Source organism: Cucurbita moschata, unplaced genomic scaffold (genome assembly GCF_002738365.1).
Source record: "Cucurbita moschata cultivar Rifu unplaced genomic scaffold, Cmos_1.0 Cmo_Scf00005, whole genome shotgun sequence".
In the NCBI taxonomy this organism is placed as follows: Eukaryota; Viridiplantae; Streptophyta; class Magnoliopsida; order Cucurbitales; family Cucurbitaceae; genus Cucurbita; species Cucurbita moschata.
The window spans coordinates 2995121-3019398 of record NW_019268521.1 but is presented as its reverse complement, the minus strand read 5'-3'; the positions used below and the strand labels follow the sequence as shown (position 1 = coordinate 3019398).

Sequence of the window (24278 nt, the reverse complement as noted above, 5' to 3'; positions counted from 1 at the left end):
AAAAAAAAAAAAAAAAAAAAAAAAAAAAAAAAAAAAAAAAAAAAAACAAAAAAGCTGATTAAATACTAAGAACTCTTTTTGGCCGGATGATTGGATAGAGATTTTAACAGAAAATTTGTCACTCCTTTCAACCACCTTTTCTCATGCTCCCCAAAGTTTGCCTTCAACCATCTACACTGCACCTACTGGTCTCTAATAGTCACTCCTACACAATTTCCAGATGCTTAATTTGTTTGTTTCCTCATTATATCTCTATCCTTTGTAGACAGATCAGGTTGATGTAAGAATAAAAGCAGTTAAAATCATCGGTAGACTTTTAGCTCTACCTGGACACTGTGTAGCACAGAAGTACCGAGGACTTTTTATGGAGTTCTTGAAAAGATTTTGTGACAAGTCTGCAGAAGTTAGAATTCATGCCATCCAATGTGCTAAAGATTGTTATACGGCCAATCCTGCTAGTTCAGAATCTCTGGAAGTTCTTGGTCAGTGGTTAAGTAGTTATGATGTTTTTGGATTCTTAATCCATTATGTATAGTATATCTGATTAGTTGGTACTCATGAACTCAGCTGCAGTTGAAGAACGATTACTAGACTTGGATGATAGAGTGAGAACACAAGCAATAATTGTTGTTTGTGATATTGCCCGATCAATTAGCAAATTTGTTCCAGTGACACTAATATCTCAAGTTGCTGAAAGACTACGAGATAAGAGGGTATGGTATTTTATTGTATGTGGTTTCTGTTTTCACTAGCAATCAAAACTCACCTATTATTTGAATGATTGATTTATTTTATTTGTAGATATCAGTTAGGAAAAAGGCCCTTCAGAAATTGTTGGAAGTATATCGAGATTACTGTGATAAATGTTCCAAAGACCAATTGACTATGAACAATGACTTTGAACAGATCCCATGTAAAGTCTTGATGCTTTGCTATGATAAAGATTGTAAGGAGTTCAGGTTGGCTTATCATCTCTTGGATTGAAACTATTTACATTATCTTTATATATAATAATTATTACCACATTTTAGATCCCAGTGCATGGAACTTGTTCTTGTGGAAGATTTGTTCCCAGCTGATCTCTCTGTTGAGGAAAGAACTAGGCACTGGATCCATTTATTCTCTCTTTTCAATATCCATCATGAAAAGGCTCTCGGATACATTTTGCTGCAAAAACAGAGGTATTATCACTAGCATGGTTTTCATAGTAAGATTAATTAAAAGGTTTTACATTTTTCTTTTATTATTTCTTTTATAGGTTACAAAATGAGTTGCGAACATATTTGGGTCTACGTAAAAAGGACAAGGTATGTTGCCTAGCTTCTCTTCCAAATTCTGTTGTTTGGTAAATTGTTTGCTGGATTATAGATTCATTTGTTCATGATACTGATCACATTGTGAAGATGTAATCCACTTATGTTTTATTTATTTTGTACATATAATATAAAAACACTAGAACTGATATTGAGTCTTCCAAATGCATCTTAAGTCATCGGAGTGTGAAATTCTTGTGCAAAATGCATTTTAGAAGTGGACACATTGTTTAACCTTGCGAAGTTGTGATTTGCTCCCTTTCCCTTAAAAGGGGGTAAAAGAAACTCAACTCTATATTTCGTCCAAAGTGGTTCTGTGAGGCATGCGCTCTATTGCTAACCATAGAATTGAAGTCCCATACTTGCTTTTTCCTTTTTGCCAAAGGTAAAATTCATAACATGGTTTATTGTCACAGTTGAATTATGATTAAGAGAAAAAAAAACTTCTTAACAAGTCAGATGTCTGCTTTCTGAACATACGATTTGATGGTTTTCTTTTTCCTAGTAACATTTTGTTGTCTTGTTGCTACAGGAGAACCGATCAGAAGAAACAGAAAAGCAAATTGAAACTGCATTTGTCAAAATGGCAGCCTGCTTTCCCGATGCTACAAAAGCAAAGGAGTCCTTTCATAAATTAAATCAAATTAAAGATAATAATATTTTTAATTATTTGGAACTTCTACTTGATCAATCGACAATTGTTGAAGCTGAGGCCACCAGAGTGCGTAGTTTACCTTTTTTTTTCTTTTCTTTTTGTAGCTTATTTTTTGGCTGATATTTTAGTTGAATTATATGTTGTTTCAAGTTTTTTGCTGCTGCTCTTTCTATTATTTGATTTGGAATAGTTCTTTACCTTGATAGAAGGCCCTCACTTGGTTTAAGGTTGTAAAAATCTTTAACATTCATTACGCTATGCAGGATTAGATTATAATAATGGTTTGCTATTGAGACCTTCAATTACTATTTTGTTTGGTAGATTCTTAAACTGTAGGAAGTGGTACTTATTAGATCTGAATGGAGGTCTGGAGATCTATGAAATTGATTTATACTGAAATAAGTTCATGAAAATTTTGAAAAAAGTGGGTTGTCCCACTTTTAGTAAATTTATAAATATTTTTATGAATATGTATTTTAGTTTTTTTATAAATTATTAGTTTTCTTGCAAGTCAGATAAGGAATAAAAATGGAGGTAAATGTCCATCACATGTTTTTCATTACCAATTGTGTTTCTCTTGAAATTCAATATAGAAGAGAAACTATCAATACATTTAATTTATAGGTTGACTTATTGATATATAAGATTATAAGATAGGTTTATTAATTCAGTATCTCCCTTACTGCTAATTGTTTGTCTCAATTACACAATTAGCAATACTTAAATTCAAAGCAATTTATGTCCTAGTAATATATTTAGTCAATGGATTAACTTATTGCTTTAGTACATGATAGAGTTATAACCTATTACTTTATTGCATGATGGAGTTTGCATCAAGTCGTATCAAACTTACTTTTCTGGGTCCACTGATTGTCGACAGGTTGAGTGGCTCTTATGTTTTCTTTGGCAATGAGCATTAATGACCTTGATTTTGTTTTATTTATAGGTTCCACTTGTTCTTTTTGTGGACTTGTATGATCTCATTAGAACCGTTGAACTAAAAATCATATTCATTAGGAGATGGGAAAAGAAAAGGTTTGACTTTGACTGTTTATATATGATATGTATATCTGACGGATGAGGCCTTGACTAGTTTACTCTCTGTGGGATTTTTACACGAATGGTTGATGTATGTCATCTTGCATGGATTAATAGATTTTAACTTTTTTTAATTATTTTTTTTCAGGACAAATTGTTGAGGATGATAGGAAGTAAACAGCCTCATTTCGAGTTTTTGAAATCACTCTCCTTAAAGTGCTCATATAATTTATTCAGCACCGAACATGTACACTTTGCATTAGGCTGCATTCTGAGCAACAGAGTCGGAAACAAACATTTGGAGAGTCCGACTGGCAAGCTTCTACTGGTAAGTAAAATTGCAACATGTTGTTGATTCTAGGCTGATGCGGCCTTATTTAAATAACATTGGTTATGTAACTTATTTACTCTCATTTCTTTTAAATAATGATTTTTAGTAATTTCAGACCAAAATTATTATTTGGAGTTGGAATATTATGCATTATCACCACTAAACATAAATGCTTAAGCTGATAGGCTAGGGTGTATTATATCTTATAATATATTCTTAACTATACAATTACAATAAACTCTAGGATTCACAACAATGCTTTAACCTCCTTTTTCTTGCTTTTGTGGACTTCATATTGGTATGCTGCTAGCAATGTTACTTGTTGAAAAATTTTATTGGACGAACTGTAGAAGTTTGTATAAAAGAACTAATAGATGACAAGGAGATTTTGGAGAAGGCAGGTTACTTAGCTTCTGAGTGGAGTTTTCTTTTTTTTATTTTCCTTCTTTGTATTATATTTTTGTTTAAACTTTGTTATCATTATCCTATTTTGATTAGTGATAGTTGTGCTAGCTGAAACAAAAATATTTATAAAACTAGTCAAACCATGTCGATTATGTCTTATGAAGTATAAAACTAAAAAATAGTTGGTGAGTTTTGGCAAACAACTGACAGACCTGAACTAACTGCTTACACATTTGAGTTCGTGATAGTTGGAGAGCCCTGTATTCTCTCAGAAAATTTGAGTTGATAGGATGCCTTATTTTTCGTTGTTAAGGGTTTTTTTTTTTTTTTTTTTTTGCACTAAGAAAAGTTCTCAAAGCTTTCAAGGAATTTTAGTTATGATCTTATTTCCAAGGAAAAAAATCACTGCTCTACAATGAACACCCTATAGTTGTGGACCTCAGTACTTAGTCAGCACGGCCATTTGTTCTCAGGCTATTATCAGCATTTTCCCCTCACTCCTCAGAGGCTCGGAAGGCCAACTGCTGAGGTTGTTGGAAGAAAGCAATCCAATTGATAGTAAGCTGATCGAAGTATTGTCTAAAGCTGGCCCTCACTTATCAATTGAACTCAGGTAATCGCCATTAGCAGCTTATGTATGCATTCATAAAACATCATTTTACTTTTCAAGATGTTAACAAAGGGAAACTTCGAAGATATAATGTTGGGCAGTGTTTTTGTACCATTCTCCTTTCACTTAGTTGTTTAATAGCTATTTGATTTAGTTACTTTCCCTTGACCTTGATACTGTAGGTCGACCAACAACATGATCTTATGTTAATGTGAGTTGATTGTGCCTGTTCTTTAATGTGTACTTTGCAGGTTGAATTTTAAATCTTTTCCTGTCTTGTATTCTCTCAATGAAAATTTGGTCGATTAAAAAGACCTTCTACAGCTTTTAAATAATTATTGCGGACTCTGGATTCTCTTTCTGCTTTAGTGAACATTAAGTAAATGTTTCTTATAAACAATAAATGAATTACTGAACATTAAGTGATGTTGAGAAGGCATAGATGCCTTGCTTTACATAAGTATCTCATTTCATGGAGAAACTACACTTTTACTTTGAAGTTTGGGGTAGAATTTTAGGATAACCAATTTTATATCTTGTTCTTCCTATTAAAAGAGGTAAACAATTGATATAGGACATAGATAAAATTAAATTGTACGAAAAAAGTGAAAACTGCCTCCAAAGGAAGTTCCAACAAATTTCTTCAATTGGGTAAAAGTGTTCAATCTATACTAGCAAAAGGGGGAGACATTTTTGCACCATTATAAGATGTATGCTTGAAGAATGTTTATACTATAGAAATCTTCCTCTTGAATAATCTTTTTGAAAGACTTATTGGTTGATAATTGATATAAAAAATGTCCTGTAACTTTTTCCTCTTTTCTTGTTGGTATCCATGTTTGAAGTCTTTGGTAGCTAGCTGTATGCTTAGGATAATGTTTTCCAGTATTCTGGTGTTAGTTGGATGCAGAGTCTTTAGATGTGCAATATGAGTGCTATGGTGCACATGTCGAAATCTTCTGGATAGTGGTGGATGGAGAGTATCCTAAAATTTCTTCTTTCTTTCTGTTTCTCTTCCCCTAATAGAGATGTATACCCATTTCTGGAGAGGTTATGCTTGGAGGGTACTCGTGCTGAATCAAAAAGAGCTGTTTCTGCCATTGCAGCTTTAGCTAGTACTTCTGGGCATTTTTGGTTCTCTAAATTATGTAAGGTACGCACAAATATCTTTTGGAGGTATTGCTATTCATATATTCTTTTAGTTATAGGTTAGTGACATTCAGAAGAATAGCTTATGGAACCCTTCTTCTTCTACATTTTTTCTTCCAGGAACTGGTTGATTCTCTACACAGGGGATTGAATCTCCCAACAGTACTGCAATCTTTAGGTTGTATTGCAAAATATTCTGTTTCAACATTTCATGATCAGGATGTAGGGATCATACCTTATATATATGAGAACATCTTCCACGTAATTCTTTTGAACTTCCTTTTTTAAGTTCATTTTTCTATAATGATTAGATGCATATCTGATCTTCAATATGTTGATTTTTTTGATTCCGTGAGTTTTCTTTTTACCAATATGTTAACCTTATATATGAAGGTGGACTTATCAGATACTTTAAATAAATTAGACGATGATGCTGCAGGCAGCAATTCTTCCGATTTGAAGGTAAACATATGGCGACTTGGGTTTCATTTATTTTTCAGTTTACAAAGTTGCGATTTTCATCTGTTTTGAACCTTAATATTAGATGGGCATTGGAGGATGTTTGTATGAGGAGATAACATGTCATTTACTTGGGTAGTTTTTTCTTTTCTTATTATTATTTTTCAGGAAAGTAATCCTTTTTTTTTTTCTTTAAAAAAGTAATCACTGCAGAATGGAGGGGAAGATAAGATATAAACACTTTAGTTTGAAGGCAAGTGGGTATTATAAAAAGTTTCTCCAAATACCCCGTAACAAAAGAATGGAATAGTTAAAAAAAAATTGAAAAGCACCATAAGGAATCCAAAAAGGAAGCTATTCCCAGATTCCATCACTGTGACCTCCTTATTTGTTTTATCTTCAACATTCTACCGTTTCTTTCAACACCGCCCATAAAATGGCTTGTATGTCATTCACGTTGAAGAAATAAGTTCAAAAGGAAAGAGACAAATACTTAGAAGAAAAAAACTTCTATTGAGAAAGTACAGAGATGTCTATTACTTATTTAAAAAAAAAAAAACGAAGATGGTCATTTTTAAGCGAAGGCTCTTTCACTCTCTCAATCCCTCACTTCACTCACTTTTCTCACTTATTCTAGCTTCGTTCCCTCTCTTTATATGTGGTTACACACCTCCTACTTATAGGCAAGAGATACTTATGGCTTGAAGGAAAGAGATTTTTCTAGGGCCCTTCATGAATATAAAATATCCGTGATATTTCTTTGAAATCTATCCTAACTGAAATAAATTATTTCTTATTTCTTGGAGCCAAATGAAAGACTAAGAAATTTATTTACAATCTCTAAGATAAATTTAGAGACTACATATATTTATGTCACTTATGTAGATACTCCAAGATACTTCTTAGTGTTGTATTTTATTTTAACAATTAAACTATAGAACTCTGATCTTCCGTTTGAAAATATGACCGCATATCAATTGTTGGATATTACCTGTTGACCAAACACCTTCAGTGATTTCAGCTCGCAATCCTTAGTCACCTCACTCCGAAGAAAAAGAAGTTGCAGGTTCTCTTTTTGTCCAGCGAAGTTGAAAAGAACTAATGCTGACTTTCTTTTTGGAATAACCTCCATAGTATAGATATTGCTAAAAGACCACATAAAGACCAAGAACTTCAATTTTTAGGGCATTTTATACTCAAAATGCAGAGATAAAAGCCTTGTCCAACATCAATTAACGAATACATTGAAGGAAAGTGTAAAAATTTGGTTGAGAAGAGTGAAGACACTTGACATCCAACTAACATCTTCTATCTTCTGTGAGGCTGGCATCCAAGATTATAGAAAGGCCAAACCCTGAAACTCTAGATTGTCACAAGAAAGGGGATTACTCTTGGACTATGGGGAAGCAGTCTAAAGTAGCCTTCATTGTCCTTAAACTCTAGAGCTGTTAAACCAGCCATCCACCTCTGAAATCAATCCATTCAGGACATTACAGGAGAATCCCTCACATTAGACTAGGAGAAATGACGGTTGGACATGGGAAGTTCAATCAAATTATGATCTTCAATCATCCTATTTACTCTCATCATGCTTCTAGAAAATGTACTATTAAAGGATTTTTTCAGGGATCTCTCAATGACATCGAACAATAAAGAGAATTTCTATCAATGGCAAACTTCTTTCTGAAGGATGGAAAAAAAAAAAAAAAACTAAGCCATATTAATTCAATATCTCAGAGAAAATCGTTTCTTGCCATTTTAAATTGAGTTTTTTATGGTGAACTACTTGTTAGGCATTGAATTCATGTTACGGGAGATACACTGTATTCTTGCATCATTAGAAGCTACTAGTCTGGTGGCCTATGGATGATTTTTCTTCGTGTTGTAGTGTTATTTATTTATTTATTTGCAGATTTATGGGCTGAAAACACTCGTTAAGAGTTTCTTGCCACATCAAGGAACTTCTAAAAGAAATGTTGGCGAGTTTCTGAACATTCTATCACGGATGCTGAACAAGTGCGAAGCTTCTGTTGAAACCATTCCTATGTACGTATTGAAGTGCATTTATGGACAAAACTTGTTTTTAGAAACTTTTCCTTATCGCACAAGAATGTTACAGATTATGAGTTGTTCCTTGTCTTGCAAGTTCTACACACCTATAATCTTAGGTTTGAAGCTGCAATTTTGTCATCCTTCTGAAGATTACATGATTTATTGTTATCAAACTAAATTTTTTCTTGACTATTGCAATTTCCCTAGCTGTTGAATTCTTTTCTAAACATGCACTTTTTTTTTGGCGCTCCTACTTTCAACAGATTACACTTGTCTTTTAATCTCTCAGTCAAGATCGATATTTTTTACTTCCACTAAGTTTGAATGTAACCTTAGTCGCTAATAAAAATATATTAGGGCATTATTTGCTTCTGCCAAGCTTTAAAATCCTGGAGATTTTATGATACAGTGAGGACAATCAGGCTCGGATCAGACTAGCTGCTGCAAACTCAGTTCTTCGTCTTGCCAAAAGATGGGATTCACAAATTACACCAGAGATTTTCCATTTGACAATCTTGATGGCAAAGGTACATTTGTTTGGTTTTGCTCATAAATCTGCATACAGACAGATGAACATGAATTGTAAGAAAACTGAGGCGATGTGAATCCTTGATTAATTAAACAAAAGACATGACTAATTATGACTGGCGCATGAGAGACCCTAGATTGAAAAAACAGTCAACTGTTATTCCATTTAACAAGTGTTGATGGCAGTTCATGTTAATGTTTTTCTTAAGTTTAATGCTCATGATTGAATTTATTTTTTTACCCTAGGATTTAACGTTCCTCATTCAGTAATTTTGTTCGAAGTGTTACTCTAATGCTCCAAAAACTGCCCAGATAATTGCCATGGCCGAAACTTCAGGAATTGGTCCTGTCCTTGCTTTGTAAAAGAAATAAAAGTAAGCCTATTAAGTAAAGGAAAATGGCTGTCTTTTAGTTCTCATGAGACATCAATTTGTTGGGCGTAATCCATACTATGGTTGCCAGACTTATGGAGAATTTATTACTGTATTGATAAGACAACAAGAAATTTTAATTTTAGATAGAGTTCTGGAGTTGGTATGTCGATGTGTGAGATCTAATGAAATGAACAAGTGAATGGTTTGAAAATTAAGGTGGACAATTATAAAACAATTGGAACAACTGGTCTTGTGATTAGGCGGTTCATGAGTCTACCATCCAAAGTGGTGGGATTTTCCAATTCTGAGAAACTATACTAGAGGTCCTTGTGCATGGTGAGTATATTTCAGTACATATGAAAGAGTTGTTTTCGTATACATATTTACATTAATGGAATTTTTGTTATTCAGAATATGAATAGATAATGTCTTTAAGAACTAGCACCAATCAAGGAAATTTTATTTGATTTTCTTTATCGAGTTTTATTAAAATGTGTATATAGTAGACGCCATTCAGTTTAACCTGCTTCATCTTCATCTATTTTGCTTGACGTCAATTTATTTTTCTTTGGCATTTAGTCCTTGATTGCTATTTCTAGTTAATCTGATGGATATTAGTCTCCAAGCAACCCCTTTATGACCAGTTGGTACCTATTTCCTGTTACATTCCAGGACCCCTCTTCTTTTGTTAGAAGGCTATTCATTGACAAAGCGCACAAGTTACTAAAGGAGCAGGCTATACCTACTCGATATGCTTGTGCTTTTGCATTTTGCATTTCGGATAGCATGAAAGATCTTCAGGATGATGTATGCCTATCTTTATTAGTTATGCAGTAATATTATTGTGCTTAGGTACTTTTGTCCTTTGGTCTAATGATTTACTTTCTGATGATACTCTTCATTTCATTTCAGTCACTTAAATATATGGCAGAATTTATTGAGCAATACAGTAAGATAGCACGGATGCATCAAACATCTGTGGTTCAAGAAGAATCAATGACTTTTGTCCCTGCGTACATAGTAGTATTCTTGATATATATTCTAGCTCATGATTCAGACTTCCCACATGTAGACTGTCAAGATGAAAATGTATATGCTCAATTTTGTAGGTAAGTGTGCCTTCGGTTTGAATCTGGTTTAAATTTTTCCTGTCCTTAATATCAATTGGTGCCTCTGCTTGAAACATGCTCTTTTTTGCAGCCCACTCCTATTTGTGTTGCAGATGTTAGTCAATGCAGATGTAAATGGTTCCCAGGAGACTGTTTTGTATCTGCACAGTATTTTTCGTGCCATTAAGAGGGTTGAGGATGCTGTGGATATGGATTCATCACATGTGAGAGTTTGTAGAAATGATTTTATATTCCCACTGGCCTTTGTTATCACAGTTTTATTAACTGAAAGGGTTTTTCTTTTTATTCTTTCCTCTTTTCTTTTTATATATATTTCAGAAATTGCACATCTTGGCGGACATTGGTCTCTCTTTTGTAACAGCTTTAAATTCTTCGGGAGTTTCCCTGTCATGTGCCCCAAAGCAGATTTTGTTGCCGTTATCTCTATATAGAGTAAGTTTTCCAAAGAATTGATTTAGTGTGTGCTTGAGGAATCCGATCTCAAATGGATGTATAACATATGATAGTTGCCCTTTTTCTTGCAGGTAAATTCCAGGAAGCTTTCTCGACATGCTTATGATGAATGTTTTGTTGGAAGAGTTATTAAAGCATTTCAATCTCAAATCATTTTGGTATGTCTCTGAAGTCATTCTTTAATCTTTACTGATCATCTTATGAATTCCATATGATTTGTGATTTGTCCTTTTGTTGCATGAATTATGTTTTTGCCCATGAAAGCCCGCTAATACTTCTATAAGAGGTGATCAAAAGTGCTTGGAGGAGGATATCATGCAAACCAATATCAACCCATGTTCCTCAATGAGCATGAGAGCTTGTAAGCAAGTTGAAACCATTTCCTCCAGAGCAACGAAGATCAATAAAACTGTGAATCAGGAGATTATTGTTGGACGTAGACGAAAACGGGCAGCCTCTCCAACAATGTCTGCACCTATCGAATTGCGTGAATGTTCTCAAGTTCAACAAAATTTCCCAGCAAATAGAGAAAAAAGTAAATTTTCTTCTCAACGTGGAACTACAGAAGCTTCTCTGATTGAAGGCGACGCATCAATCCAGAATGTAGATGTAAATGTAACTTCTCAGGACGATGAGTTGGCAAAGAGAAGTTTGGATGATGCATCCCCAATGTACGTCAACGACCAGCTTACTGATCCTTACAGTAAGAAGGTTGAAATTATTCTTAAGCTTTGTTTGTTGATCTCTGAGTAATATGTCAAGTTATGCAGTCAAATTTATATGAAATGGTATGGTTAATCAACTAATCAAAGGGCTCTCTCTCTTTACCTTACTGTTCCTTTTTGAAAAAAGAAACAGAACTTTTTTTTTTGGGCATGGTTGATTTGTTACGACTTTTCACAATTCCACGCAACTGTTTTTGCTGCAGTCTTCAATCAACGTGCTTTGTGATGATTGTTAATTAATGAAAACATGTTGACTGCTTTGAGTTTTGCTTCCAGGTTGTATGTTTATTGATTTATTTTGTATTTATGGGCAAATGTTGCAGGTCGCAGATATCAGTGGGAATGTTGAACTGCTAAGCTCGGAAACTGAGAGTTAGGATACTATATCACATGGTTTCCTGGTGGAAAGGGCGAGAGCAATTAGTATTATTTGCGGTACGTACGATCTATAATTTAGATGAATTTTACTTCCTGTTCTGCAAAGCTCAGCTCGAATAAACCACCATTGCATTGGATAGGAAATGGAACATGATCATAAGATGAATATAAACTGTGGTTTTTTTTTTTGATAAAAGACAATTTCATTGATGATTGAAATTTACAAAAGAGATGTAATATCCATGGTGTTTACAAAAGACTTTCCCAATTTGCAACGAGGGAGGTATAACTATAGGAAGTAAAAATATTAGACAGTTTGCACCAAGATAGCTTGGTAAACAACATTGTTGAAAAGTTGTGTAAGTCGGTGTTTTTTCTACGAATATTCTCTGATTTCTTTCTTTCTACATATTCCAAAAGAAAGTCATGATGAAGTTTTTCTATAATAGAGCTTTTGCATTTTTGAAAGAGTGGTATGTTAAGGCCATGTCTTTTAGATCCTTTACCTCTTTAGGAAATGTGAGATGCTATCCGAATATATTAAGAATCGTTGTCCATAAATTTTGGGCGTATGTGCATTGCATAAATAAGTGGCTTTGTGATTCGGTTTCTTTCTTGCATAATGGACACCAATATAGAGAAAGAGTGATATAAGACATTTTTTTAAAAAAATTTCACTTGTGCTAATGACTTTATGCCCTATTTCCGAAAGAGCCTAAGTACTTAAATGCAGACTATTATTTCTTCTCGTCGTTGTGGACTTCTCAAACTAACCTCTGCCGTTTGGTTTACCTTCGTTGTCAAAAAATATTCTTGCACTGATAAGTAACGTCTTCTCCAGGCCATGAAGATACAGGCAACGGGTCAGAGACATGTCATATGCAACATTAGTGAGTCAACCCTCTCTCTCAGTCTCCTTCAAGGAGCATTTAAGGACCCCTTTGAAATCGATTTCATTTTAATTGTTCAGTTTTTCAAACATTAGTTGTGAGATCCCACTTCAGTTGGAGAGGAGAACGGAACATTTCTTATAAGAGTGTGGAAACCTTTCCTTAGTAAACGTATTTTAAAACCGTGAGGCTGACGGCGATACATAACGGGCCAAAGTAGACAATATTTGTTAGCGGTAAATGAGCATAATTTATTTACACCCAAGTATATGCTCCCTCAAGTTTTAAAACAAAATCCAATTATCAGTTGAATTAATCAAGTTATGAGCTTTTAACCATACCCCTCCAAAAAGGGTGCTATCTTGAGTTGGCTAACACCGTGGATTAGCCATGGCTTCACACATTTTTCCTAGAATTTCTTGTGGAGAAACTAACTTCAAAACTCCAATGATTCATCCCTTGAGAACCATATTTCTTCACTGGTTGTGTTTCCTTTATTCTCTTTGAAGACAAACAATTGGATAATATTTGCAAACTCTCTAGCAGAGTGATGATGATAATATGAACCAATTTTGTTGCTCCTTTTCAGGTTGCTACGAACAACACGAATCAAATACGAGCATCTGCTGTCTTGAGGTGTTGATTTCCTAACTTTAAACCATTTTTTAGCAGCAGATTATGAAATGGTATGGTAGTGTGTGTGTTTGGTCTTGTAGAAATGAAATTGGATGAACTGAAACCCAGTACAGGGCATTCAACCTTTGGCTTGTTTGAAGCCTCTCCGAATGTATATATATATATATATATTCCCCATAACATTGGAGAAAAATTATCCTTGTATAGACAAACTTAACTTTCTTTCAGATGATCATTTTTTAATCCCAGGATCAATTTTCCAGAGTTTTAATTCATGGCTTTGAATCCATCTTCAAAAAATTACTGTTTCTTTCTCAATTGTTCATTCCTTTTCTCTTCTTTTAGTAATGCTCATATGTATTCGGTGTGTATACGTACGTATATATATACATACACATAGATAGTTACGTACCTATATCTATATAGGTATGTGTATATATATCTATATATGTATGTATTATATATATATGTGATTTACGGAACGGAAAAAGACTTTGGTTCTTGATATTGGAACTCAACTTTTGTTTTTGTTAAGAATGAGAAATAGAACCAACGAATCTCAGATGCAAAGCCCCGCACCTCATTAAGATTATATTGACATACTCTCCAAAAAAAATAAAAAAGAGCATACCCATTGAAGACGAGAGTGAGGTACAATAAGGGCATTTCTGTCCACTGCCCTTTTCATAGAGCCGTACGTGAACGTTAATGCTCATACAGCTCCCAGCCAGCAAGCAGTTAATCTTCCTCTACGTGGAAGTGTAAATGAATCGTGGGATTGAAAATCCAATTTTCATTAAGGTCGACAACCTTTTAACTAGAATATAAACTAAATTCTAAAAATAAGAGAAAAAATTCTATTAAACAAATCTTGAAAATAAGGTATATTTTGTTGGATGAAAGTATCCCACGGTTGGTTAAGGTAGGGAATGATCATGAGTTTTATAATTTAAGAATACACTCTTCATTGGTGTGAGGCCTGTTGGAGAAGCCTAAAGCAAAGTCACGAGAGCTTATACTCAAATGGACAATATCATACCATTGTGGAAAGTCGCGTTCCTCTGACATATTTTAACCAAATCTTGAGAGGGAAAAAAGGTATTCAAGAAGCTCGAAAAAAATTAAGAAATAAAAAATTATGGAGCCATAAAACAAAAAAAAAAAAAGAAATTTTTCGAGTTTAAAGGTATTATAGATATTTTAATTTAAGTTTAAAAGTATTTTCTAAAATTAATTTTGCGATTTTGTTATTAATTAAATGTGCACAGTAATACACGTTATTCGATTCGTACCTTTCTCTCTCCTCTTCTGTTCTCACGAAAAGTATATTTGGGTTCTATTGCAGCCTGGAATTGGAAGTTACCGCCATTCTTCTCTTACTCTTCAGTTCCATCAATCAAAAGGTTCTTGAGCTTCTCAACTTCGTCAACATTCCTGGAATTCCCAGCATTCTGTGCCTCGTCGCCGGATTTTTCCTCGGAGCTCCATTCTAGGTTTACAGGCGGAGCCTCGCTCTTATCATGTGCGTTTGTCCATGGCTAACTTGAGAACCGACTCTCCAGTCGCTTGTCGCATCGTTCGTGCCTTTCTCGACTTCCTTAACTCCGGTTTGTACATTTCTCCCTTTCTTTGATCGCTTTTGTTCTTGTGTTGAGCTGTTTTCAGCGTTCTTCACTCGGCTTTCTTTTCTTCTTATGGCTAGCGCGATTGGACAGATTTTTTTTTTTTTTTTGGAAAAAAATCTTAGTATATTTCTTCGCTGTTGTATTCTTGAAAATGCTTCTTGTGAGATGTCACGTTGAATTTGTGTAAATTAAGCGATTTTGGTGGAGTGGAGCGTTGTGTTGTATTATTTAGTGTTCAATTACTCTTTGATGGTTGTTTTAGGGTTTTCACTAAGCAATTCGTTATGTGATGATATTTTTCTTCTTGTCTGCAGTGGAACCGGGTCCAGGTGTTGATGTCGAAGGCCTCGAGGTCGCAAAACAATGTTTAGAACAAGTGTTTCAAGTTGAGTCTCCTGCTGCCGACGAGTTGACGAAATTCGATTCACTGGTAGACATTTTTAGTTCACCGGAATCTTCTCAGCGTTCTGGAACCAGTTCATTTGTTGATAATGGAGCTGTTCCAATGGATCATCACAGTTCTCTCGATGTGAATGATTCTGATGCCAATTTGTTAAAGTCGAATCCTCAGGTCAGCTTTGGTTTCAATCTTCTGTTCTCTATGAGAATTTCAACAATATTAAGTCATCAATTCTCTGTGATAATTTCCATTTGTTCATCTTCATATACGCATTAGGTTCCAACCATATGTGTTTATAGAACTAACATGCTAAGTTTATCATCACTAGGATAACACTGAAATATGCAATCATTTGTATACAATATGTAAGCATGGAAAAATGTGCGTCCAGAATGAGATTCTACCATGTGCATTGGTTTTTATTCCAATATTTTGAACCAAAAGTATAAGTGAAACAAACATCCCCCTGAATTTCAAATCAATGTTCAATCAAGATATAGCCAGTTGGTAGTTAACTGCCCGAGTGTAAGGTATTAATTTAATCCCTTTTCATTGTGGTTGATCTTGTGTAATAATTTTCCCCTTTTTTCCCTTTCTTTTTCATGGAATAGTTTGTCTATTTATTCTACTTCTTGAAAAAATGGTATTGTTACTCTACACTTGGAAAATATCCAAATTATATAATTTTATGAACACTCGTAAATGTTTCTATTATTAGCCTTCATTTGAAACTATATTGAATTCAATCAATTGATATCTATCTGATCAAATCATTGCATAGTTTTGATTTTTGTTGAGTTTTGACTTCCCTTCTGTCAATTAATCCAGGGGAATGATTGGTCGAGAGAATCTCATCCCGTTGGTAGGTTTTTTTCTCCTCTTTTTTTCTTCCGTGCATACCTTTGTCTTTGTATTTTTCTTTTTGGAATGAAAGTTTAGCTGTCACCATAGAAAACAGAAACTACACATCAGCATCCCACCTTTATTACCTCTTGTTCTTCAAGATTCCCTCTTAGGTTTTCAAGGGTTTTGGAGAAGTTGTGAACACTTGTTGGAAAGGTGTTAAGTAGAAGGTTCATGCTTGGCTAGTTTGGAAATTTTGAGCACTGTCCTCTCAGTCTAGATATGCAGGCGAACTTTGTTTTTTGCATATGGAAAAAAGAAGATTTTGACCCTGATCTATAATTGGCCTTGGTTACACATGGAAAATAGTTCTCTTTTTCATGCTAAAATATAATTACTAAATATTTAAATCAATATGAAAATCGAATCACAGTGAAATATAGCTATCATAGCTGCTGGAAACTTCATGTGGAAATTTCGATTCACCTCTCTAGTTCCTAACTGTAAAGCAGGGAACAATAATGATATTGTGTTCTGGGAGGACATTTAGAAAGGGTGGTGGCAATTGCACTTATTAGATGTACAGTTCTCCACTTGTTTGGTCACCATCCATAAGATGAACTGCAATAGCCACTGGACCAGGTTCAGACTGAATTCACGACATCAAGTTTGCATGAAAAGCGGAAGAATTAGACCACAATCATCTTTTTTAATTGCAAAAGCCTTTTCTTTTCTTTTCTTTAACCAGAAACAAAACGTTTTTCAAAGATGATTTGTAATTTGGAGTTGTTACATTTATCCATTCTTTCATTGCCTCCTTGTTTAAGTTTGCCTTCAGAAAGTCAGATATTTCTTTGAAATTTGGAGAAGCTAAGGCTACATTTGATAATGATTTCATTTTTAATTCTGTCTTTAAAGGTTATGCTTATTTGCTCTTTAACTTCTTTGGTATGTTTTCACTATTCTTACTAATAAGTTTGACTTCAAAAAATGAAAACAAGTTTTCAGAAGCTACTCCTTTTTTTTCTTTTTTTTGGTTAGTTTTATAACTTTTGACTTAGATTTTTTAAAATGTTTTTTGAAAAAAAGCTAACAAAGCAAATAAACATGTGGGAATTTATGTTCTAAATTTTCAAGAAGAGTAAATAGAAGACAAAATTGTTATCAAATGTGGTTAGCAAGTTGTTGTAGAAAGTAAGGTCTTTGCCTCCTTGTATCATATTGGTTGTTCTTTTTGTAGTTGGGCCCATGAACCCTTCTTGGTTAACCATATTTTTTCTCTCACATAACTTTACTCTTAGATCATGGATCAAGTCTTATATCAATTTAATATTTATTGCAACTTTCAAAGAAAGCATCATTCTTTGTTTCATGGAGACGTTCTTGGAGGAGCTGCTAGTAGGAAGAAGGGTTATCTTAAAATGTTCACTTTAAGCAATTTTTTGGATTAGTTGGGTTGAAAGATTCAAGTCTCCCGGAAGACAAGGAGAGTATGGAGGACTTGGGGAAAAAGTTATAAGTTTTCTTCATTAACCTCGTATTCTTGATGAACAGCCTTTTTTTCCTTCATCTTTTCTTTTCCTTCTTGAAAGAGGGATTGCCTTTTCTTTTCTAATTGGAAAATTGAAAAGGGATTTTTTATCCTCTTCTTTTGTATATTCCTCTCTTTTGTTAATATATTATACGTTTTTCTGTAAAATAATTTTATAAGATTATACTTTGAATTAATTCAATTGGTGGTTTGGATTTTTTTTTTTTTCATTTTTTTCATATTGATCATCATTTTTGCAGGAGTATTGCAAGATGAACTTTTTGGGCAATTTGTTCTTGCACTTGAAAAACTTCACTACTTTAGGACTACAGCAGATGGGAGGGATGATCCTGACCAACTCGAGCGAGCAACACGTTTGTTTCATGATGCTCTTGGAGTATGATTTTTCTTGTAGTTTTGTTGTTTTAAATGAATTTTAGTTCTTTGTATGCACCATTTTCTTTCCCTTTCACACATACCAGTGTCTGTTGCTTGATATTCTTAATGCAGTTAATATCATCTCTGTTACTGACTCATTGTCTCTCATACATGCTTTTACTTTTGAAGTGTACCGCTCTCTCTCTACCCCTGCCTGCTTCCTTGCATAATCCTCAACCAAATTTCTTATTGTATCAGGAGATGAAAAGATCTGGATGCACTGAAATTAATCACAAAAATCTGGCTGAGTCCTTGAAATCCCTTGGTACCAAGACTACTACAAATCTTTACTCTAGGAATAATCTTTTTTTCCTCAATTTCTCTTATGATGTCCTGCTTTTCTGCACACTCATTTAATGTGGTAAAGGTAAAAATAGGTTCCCCTCACAAATGTACTGTTTAAATCCTTTTCTCCTTATTCTTTCAGGCCTACGTTTATCCTTTATTTGATAAAATAGGACATTGTTTATGTAGTATAATTGGAAAATTTTCATTTCTTTTTTCTCCCATTATTCGATAATTTCCACAGGACATATTCAATTTTCTATCAGCCCCACTTGCTGAGGTGTTCTAATATGTAATAAAATGTTTTGTTTTAGGTAACAGGGCTATGCAGTCAAAACTATACACTGACGCAATTGAGTTGTATACCTGTGCAATCGCACTATGTGAAAATAATGCTATTTACTACAGTAACAGGTAGAATGCTGTTAATTATAAAGATCATGCATGTGAATTGCGATTGAGTAGCTTATCATGGAAAGTTAAGGAATATCTTCTTCTTTTGTGTGCCCGAGATAAGAAACAGATTAATACATTCATTCATCTTTCTGAGTTAATGGAACTTAATATTTATCAAATTTTCCTAAAAAGACTTATGGATGATTTAGATTCCTGGACTTAATTAGGCTTTCTTTTTCCTCATGAAGCAGAATGTTAGACCCCCAATGATGATACAATATATCAGGAGGGGTAAGAAAAGGATTGTCATCGACCAGTTTGTTAGACGGGTGAGGGGACCACGAGGGAATGTGGCAGTCTTTCTTTACATTACTGCAATATTTTTACGAATATCTTATTATCCTTCAATTTTTTTTGACACTAAATACTGTAGGATCACACATGCAGATACTGATTACATCTTTGTGCATAGTTGTTCTGGTTAACTTGCCCTTTCTTCCAATTTTTGTTTCAATTAATTTAAATGTATAGAAGTCAAATTAATCGCTGTTATTTTCCTCACCCCTGCTTTTTATTAATGGTTTTTCTTTTCAATGTCATTAATTCTATTTTTTTTTTCAATGTCAAAAAAAAAAAAAAAACTCCTTAGGGCAGCTGCTTACACCCAAATCCAGAAATACTGTGAAGCAACAAGAGACTGTTTGAAATCCATTGAGATTGATCCAAATTATAGCAAGGCATATAGTCGTCTGGGCTTGGCTCTATATGACCAGGGAAACTATCGGGATGCCATTGATAAGGGGTTCATGAGAGGTTGGTGTGACTAAACATTAGAACCCATGCAAGTTAAATTTAGTGAAAGGAGAATCGAGATTTGTTTTCTCTCTCTCTAGGCATAAAACTTGTATTAACTTATGCAAGTACTTGATTCACAGACTATGTTTCGTTACTCATATCTGCGTGCGTTTAAAATGTTAGCTTTAACGTGCAGCCTTGCAGTTGGATCCAAACAATGACGCTGTCAAGGAAAATATTCGAGTTAATACACTGACTTTCACCATTACTGCAACTGGTTCTTATATTACTTCAAACTCTACTAGTGTATGACAACGTTTTATTTTGAATTATCATAGGTAGCTGAACAGAAATTAAAGGAAGCACAGCGTCAAACTCAACATGAGCAGGTACAATGTGCTTTATTTTCTCATCAAATAAAGGGTCCTTATACACTAACATAATATCATTTAAGAAGACAGAGCTTTTTGTTTGACCAGCATTTTTCGATTCAAATTGTCGGTAAGGTGTAAATTACATTTACCGTTTTGATAGATTCGTGTAGGTCCTAATTCATTTAGCCCTCTATATTTTCTTGTTTAGCTTCTTATTGGAGGCCCTCAGATCATTGCTAGAGTATTTTGGTCTACATTTATTATCCTTCTCTCTTAAGTTGTGAGACAATAATGGAGTTATAGTAGTTAAAGAGTGCAGGAACCCAGAGACAATTTGCTAGTTCTCACTTAATATTCAACCTTACGTTACGTAGTCGCTCGTACTGGTCAGGGTTCGCAGGAGAACTTTTTTCGTTTTCCATAGTGTTTTTAGTATGTAATATCTTTATATGGCCGTCTAGAGCTGTTGGAAAACTGACTTCATTGATGTGATGTCAATGAAATGGCTTCGCCTACCAACCATGCCATTGTTCAGCTTTGCTATGGTTTTTCGTGCTCATCCTTTTGCTATAAACTCGTTGCAGTCCGCTACCTAGTTGCAATGCTGACCTGCACGGTTTATCTACGATTCTATGCAGGGTTCAACAAGTCGAAGTCGAGAATCCCAAAACCAGTCTGGTGGTGGAGGGTCGAGGAATGACACCCCCCCATCTCCTCCTCCTTTTCCTTCTATGCCATTTAATGTCACTCTACCTTCTGAAATTTCAAACATGTTCATGAACATGGCTGCCAATGCTACAAACCCATTGCACGGGCAACATCCCGAAGACAGAGGAGAAGCAAATAGAAGCGGAAACAGTTCAGGCGATCCCGGAACGAATATGGATGGAAATTTCAGTTTCAGCATTGGAGATGGAATGCCACAGGATCTCAATGGTGCTTTGAGATCTATGATGCAGATGTTCACCGGAGCAGCAGCCCCTGGTGGAAACCCTCAGGAGAACGTCAATGGAAGGCCCCCACAAGGCTGAAAACAATTGGTTGGTATTTTATTGCACAGAATCCCTTCTATTTTACTGCTTTTTTATTGCCCTCCCGTATTTAGTTGTGATTTCCATGCCTTTTACCTCCTTCCTTCGGGCGGTGGGTGAGTGGGTACCGTCCATGGATTTTCGTTCCTTTTATCGCATTTTACTGCATGGGCTCGCCGTGCACTTGTATGGTCCGGAGAAGCTTTGGGACAAAATTCCTCAAATAAGTGTTCAATATTAGCCACTTAACTAGCTTGTTTTTTTTATTTTTATTTTTATTTTTATTTAGAAAAAAATTGAACTGTTCTGTGAATTTTGCATCTTATTATAGAAGCTAATTCGATTTTTTTTTTGTCGAAGTCAGTTTTCGAACTCGGTCTCTATCTATGCAAAACGACTATATAATATTTTCATTTTTTATTCCCCTCTTTTCTGTTTGCTAGTTTAGCTGATTTCCATGCCTTTTATGTCCTTCGGGCGGTTGGTCCCTTTTTTCTGTAAAAGTCAACTCATGAGATTTGGATTTTTTAACTTAATATTTTAACTCTTTGATTTTAGTACTATTTTTTTTTTTAATTTCTAAAAGGAAATTGTATTTTTCTTTTAAAATAATTGATTTTTTTTTCTTTTAGTTTTAAGCAAAATTAATAAAAACATGCCTTATTTCAAAAATACTTTTGAACTTTAAATAACAACGTCAAACTTTTATTAAAAATAATAAAAAAATACCCAATATTCTAAAAAAAATATCTTACTGTTTTGGGTGGAATCCCAATATATTTTGTTTTAAAAATATTTATTAACTTTCAAAAGGTATTAAGTATGCCTTTAATTTTATGAGTTTAAAATATATTCTTAAATTTTTTAAAGTTTTATTTACATCTTTATTCTTTATTAACTTTCAAAAGGGTATTAAGTATGCCTTTAATTTTATGAGTTTAAAATATATTCTTAAATTTTTTTAAGTTTTATTCACATCTTTATTTATTGTTCTAAATATTTCAAAAACATCTTTAACCTTTTAAAAAAGTTCAAATGGTCGAAATTATTAATACTGTCTTTTTAAAAAAAATAAATAATGACGGTATAGATAGACAATTGGTTGGTTGGTTAAGAAATTATGCATTTGTTTAAAAGTTAAAAGAGCTTCCAATAAATATAAATATATTAAGTTGAATGATCTACTTTCATATTCTCGTGTATTGTATTTAACCATATTTAATCTTTACGGCAGATATTCATATTAATTGGAGAATTATTTTTCTTCATAACCAAATTTAATTTATAATTTTCAGCAGAAAACCAGCTAAAGAATAATGAAATAAACTTTTAATAATAATGATAATTAATAAATAAACAAAAAAAACTAATGAAATAGTGAAAAGTGTCAGGATTTTCGTTCTTTTTTGGTAGCCTTATGATCTCAATATTCCAAATTATTTTCCTAATTTATCCCTTTTTTTATAATTAAGTTTCGTAATTTATTCTCATTAATAGGTATCACTAGGGCAAGGTCCTCTTAAATTATTAAATTACTTTAATCAAAATAATTAATTACCTTTATTTTCTATATTTAATTAATAAACCATAATGCTTTTTTAATGTGCTAATAAATTGTTATTGATTAGTACATTTTAATTTCTTTGACTAAATACACTCCATAATTATTATGATATTTGTTTTTATTTGACATTCACTGTAATCTTCTGTACATACATTCCTTTAATTAGAATTAATTAATTACAATAATTAAACCCCTAAATAATATATTTATTATAAAATTTATTCATTTTTATTTATTTATTAACATCCAACCACAAAAAATATAATAACAAATAAATAAATTTTTATTGTATTATTTTTACTTGCGGCACTCGCTCTCTCTCGAACCACAACTAAGCTAAGCCAATTCATTATAATATATATGTATACTATGAGCCGTTGTCAACAACAAGTGAGCTAGGGGATATGACTAATTGTCAATTCTCCCTGACCAATAAAAATTTATAATGTATGACAACTAGTTATATATTGTGAGCCGTTATTGTTTCTCTCTTGCTTGCTTGCTTATGTAACGTTTCTTTCAAAAATCTCTCTCTGGCCTTTTTGGCCTCGTTTTCTAAAACCTTCTCTTAAACCGAGGCCAGAGGCTCGAGCACACGTCGCTTGGCCGTAGGCGACGCAAAAATGAATTGGCTTACCTCACTTGTTGTTGGAAAGTGAGTGTCACATAATCGCAAGTCCGCTGCCATCAAGAGTGCAATTTGTGACAAGCGGTATTATATATATATATATATTTTTTAGAATTACCGTTAATACCTTGGTGTAGGTTCAGGATAATCCTTTGTTCCGCAGTCTGAATCTGTTTACAAGTAGCCAATTAAGAATTCTCAGATATATTAGTACTAGCAAGTGCGTCTTTGATACAGTCATCGATTATCTCGAGAGGTCACAATTACTGCGAGTAAACATATTAATGATTTTTGCTATTCTACTAATACTTGTATTTGCTCTGCTATTCTGCTGAAACCTGGCTGAGGAAGAATTGCGGGGCGTAAACCAAAAAAAAATATAAAAAAAAATATGCTGACTCGATATATATATATATATATATATATATATATATATATATATAAATAAAGAAAATGTTAAATTTTGTAGAAAATTGTTTATTTAGTTTCAAAATATTAGAAAATCCACATACTACCAAATACCAAATATAAAATTGAAAAGTATGGTTTGATTATATAAAAAATAATAATAATAAATCGATTAATTTTTTAAAAAATTAATTGAAAAAGATTTATTATATACAAATTTAAAAATAATTTATTAAAGAAAAGACACATATTTGGAATGGGTCAGATAACTAAAATGAACGGCCAGGATTTAAATCAGAAATGTGGAATTTATCAGCTACTTCTCACAGTCCGTGTTCCCATTTTCTGATTAGCCGAGAGTTTGGGGGGTTCCAAATCCGAACGTGGATCCGTACGGTAAAGCCCATAGCCAATAGCCATAGCCATAGCGTGCTGCTGTCGCCTTCATTCGTTGCTACGCTTTGAAAGTCATGGCCTAAACTCAAAGCTGATTCGCTTTCAATCTCTCTCTCCCGCATTGACGCCTTCGCCTGATTCCGTTTTTTGCTTTTAAGTTTGGTCGCTTTCTTCTTCCGTACTCGGATTTTAGTATTACGAGCTGCTTTTGCCGCGAATCTGTTTCTGGATCTTGATTTTTGTTAATGCGTAATCTGTGAATTCGCCTCCTGCTGTTCTGTTGTTCGTTGCGTCGGCGGTGAGCGAAGAAGCTTAAGGTATGAAAGCTTGATTCGTCTGCTTTAGAAAATTCTGTTTTGCATTGTGATTGCTTGTGTGACGGTATCTCGAATTGTTTTTTTTTTTTTTTTTTTTTTTTTTTTTTTTTTTTTTTTTTTT

General features: G+C 33.7%; 3 protein-coding genes across 11 annotated transcripts in view; all 3 read left to right on the top strand.

Moving 5' to 3' along the window:
* LOC111443537 (sister chromatid cohesion protein PDS5 homolog A-like) overlaps positions 1-13401 on the top strand; it is an 18874-nt gene extending 5473 nt beyond the window's left edge. The window contains exons 6-27 of one of the 7 annotated variants that reach the window (XM_023081388.1): positions 266-482; positions 568-713; positions 802-959; positions 1032-1181; positions 1259-1307; positions 1846-2034; positions 3155-3334; positions 4216-4355; positions 5379-5505; positions 5622-5762; positions 5895-5963; positions 7873-8006; positions 8422-8539; positions 9587-9721; positions 9827-10023; positions 10115-10247; positions 10363-10476; positions 10569-10655; positions 10762-11168; positions 11546-11632; positions 12442-12490; positions 13080-13401. In XM_023081388.1, the coding sequence (XP_022937156.1) occupies positions 266-482; positions 568-713; positions 802-959; positions 1032-1181; positions 1259-1307; positions 1846-2034; positions 3155-3334; positions 4216-4355; positions 5379-5505; positions 5622-5762; positions 5895-5963; positions 7873-8006; positions 8422-8539; positions 9587-9721; positions 9827-10023; positions 10115-10247; positions 10363-10476; positions 10569-10655; positions 10762-11168; positions 11546-11579 (2925 nt within the window). In that variant the 3' untranslated portion in view covers positions 11580-11632; positions 12442-12490; positions 13080-13401. Of the gene's footprint in view, positions 1-265; positions 483-567; positions 714-801; positions 960-1031; positions 1182-1258; positions 1308-1845; positions 2035-3154; positions 3335-4215; positions 4356-5378; positions 5506-5621; positions 5763-5894; positions 5964-7872; positions 8007-8421; positions 8540-9586; positions 9722-9826; positions 10024-10114; positions 10248-10362; positions 10477-10568; positions 10656-10761; positions 11209-11545; positions 11658-12441; positions 12491-13079 lie in introns of those variants that run through there. The other 6 variants (XM_023081386.1, XM_023081387.1, XM_023081385.1 and 3 more) reach the window with 6 other exon arrangements.
* Positions 13402-14479: 1078 nt separating this feature from the next.
* On the top strand, positions 14480-21314 carry LOC111443394 (small glutamine-rich tetratricopeptide repeat-containing protein 2-like). 3 transcript variants are annotated; one of them, XR_002710492.1, is made up of 11 exons: positions 14480-14733; positions 15066-15322; positions 15980-16013; positions 17786-17922; positions 18162-18228; positions 18563-18662; positions 19294-19457; positions 19636-19682; positions 19778-19828; positions 20452-20903; positions 21268-21314. XR_002710492.1 is itself a non-coding variant. In XM_023081194.1 (10 exons), the coding sequence occupies exons 1-10, from the start codon at positions 14661-14663 to the stop codon at positions 20842-20844; spliced, it is 1323 nt and encodes a 440-aa protein (XP_022936962.1). In that variant the 5' UTR covers positions 14481-14660; the 3' UTR covers positions 20845-21190. The 3 variants fall into 3 exon arrangements, 1 of the variants encoding a protein (XP_022936962.1); XR_002710491.1 differs by lacking the exon at positions 21268-21314 and adding an exon at positions 21041-21190 and having other exon boundaries at positions 14481-14733; positions 20452-20962; XM_023081194.1 differs by lacking the exon at positions 21268-21314 and having other exon boundaries at positions 14481-14733; positions 20452-21190.
* Positions 21315-23790: 2476 nt separating this feature from the next.
* LOC111443244 (long chain acyl-CoA synthetase 9, chloroplastic-like) overlaps positions 23791-24278 on the top strand; it is a 7167-nt gene continuing 6679 nt past the window's right edge. Inside the window, exon 1 of the mRNA XM_023080973.1 lies at positions 23791-24157. The gene's annotated coding sequence lies outside the window, so the exon portion shown is untranslated. The remainder of the gene's footprint in view (positions 24158-24278) is intronic.

Excerpts from the sequence above, each read along its gene's own strand:
- LOC111443394 (XM_023081194.1), top strand. The coding sequence starts at position 14,661 with ATGGCTAACTTGAGAACCGACTCTCCAGTCGCTTGTCGCATCGTTCGT. Across the intron at positions 17,923-18,161 it reads TGTTTCATGATGCTCTTGGA|GAGATGAAAAGATCTGGATG; the intron begins GTATGATTTTTC and ends TTATTGTATCAG. Across the intron at positions 18,663-19,293 it reads GCTATTTACTACAGTAACAG|GGCAGCTGCTTACACCCAAA; the intron begins GTAGAATGCTGT and ends AAAACTCCTTAG.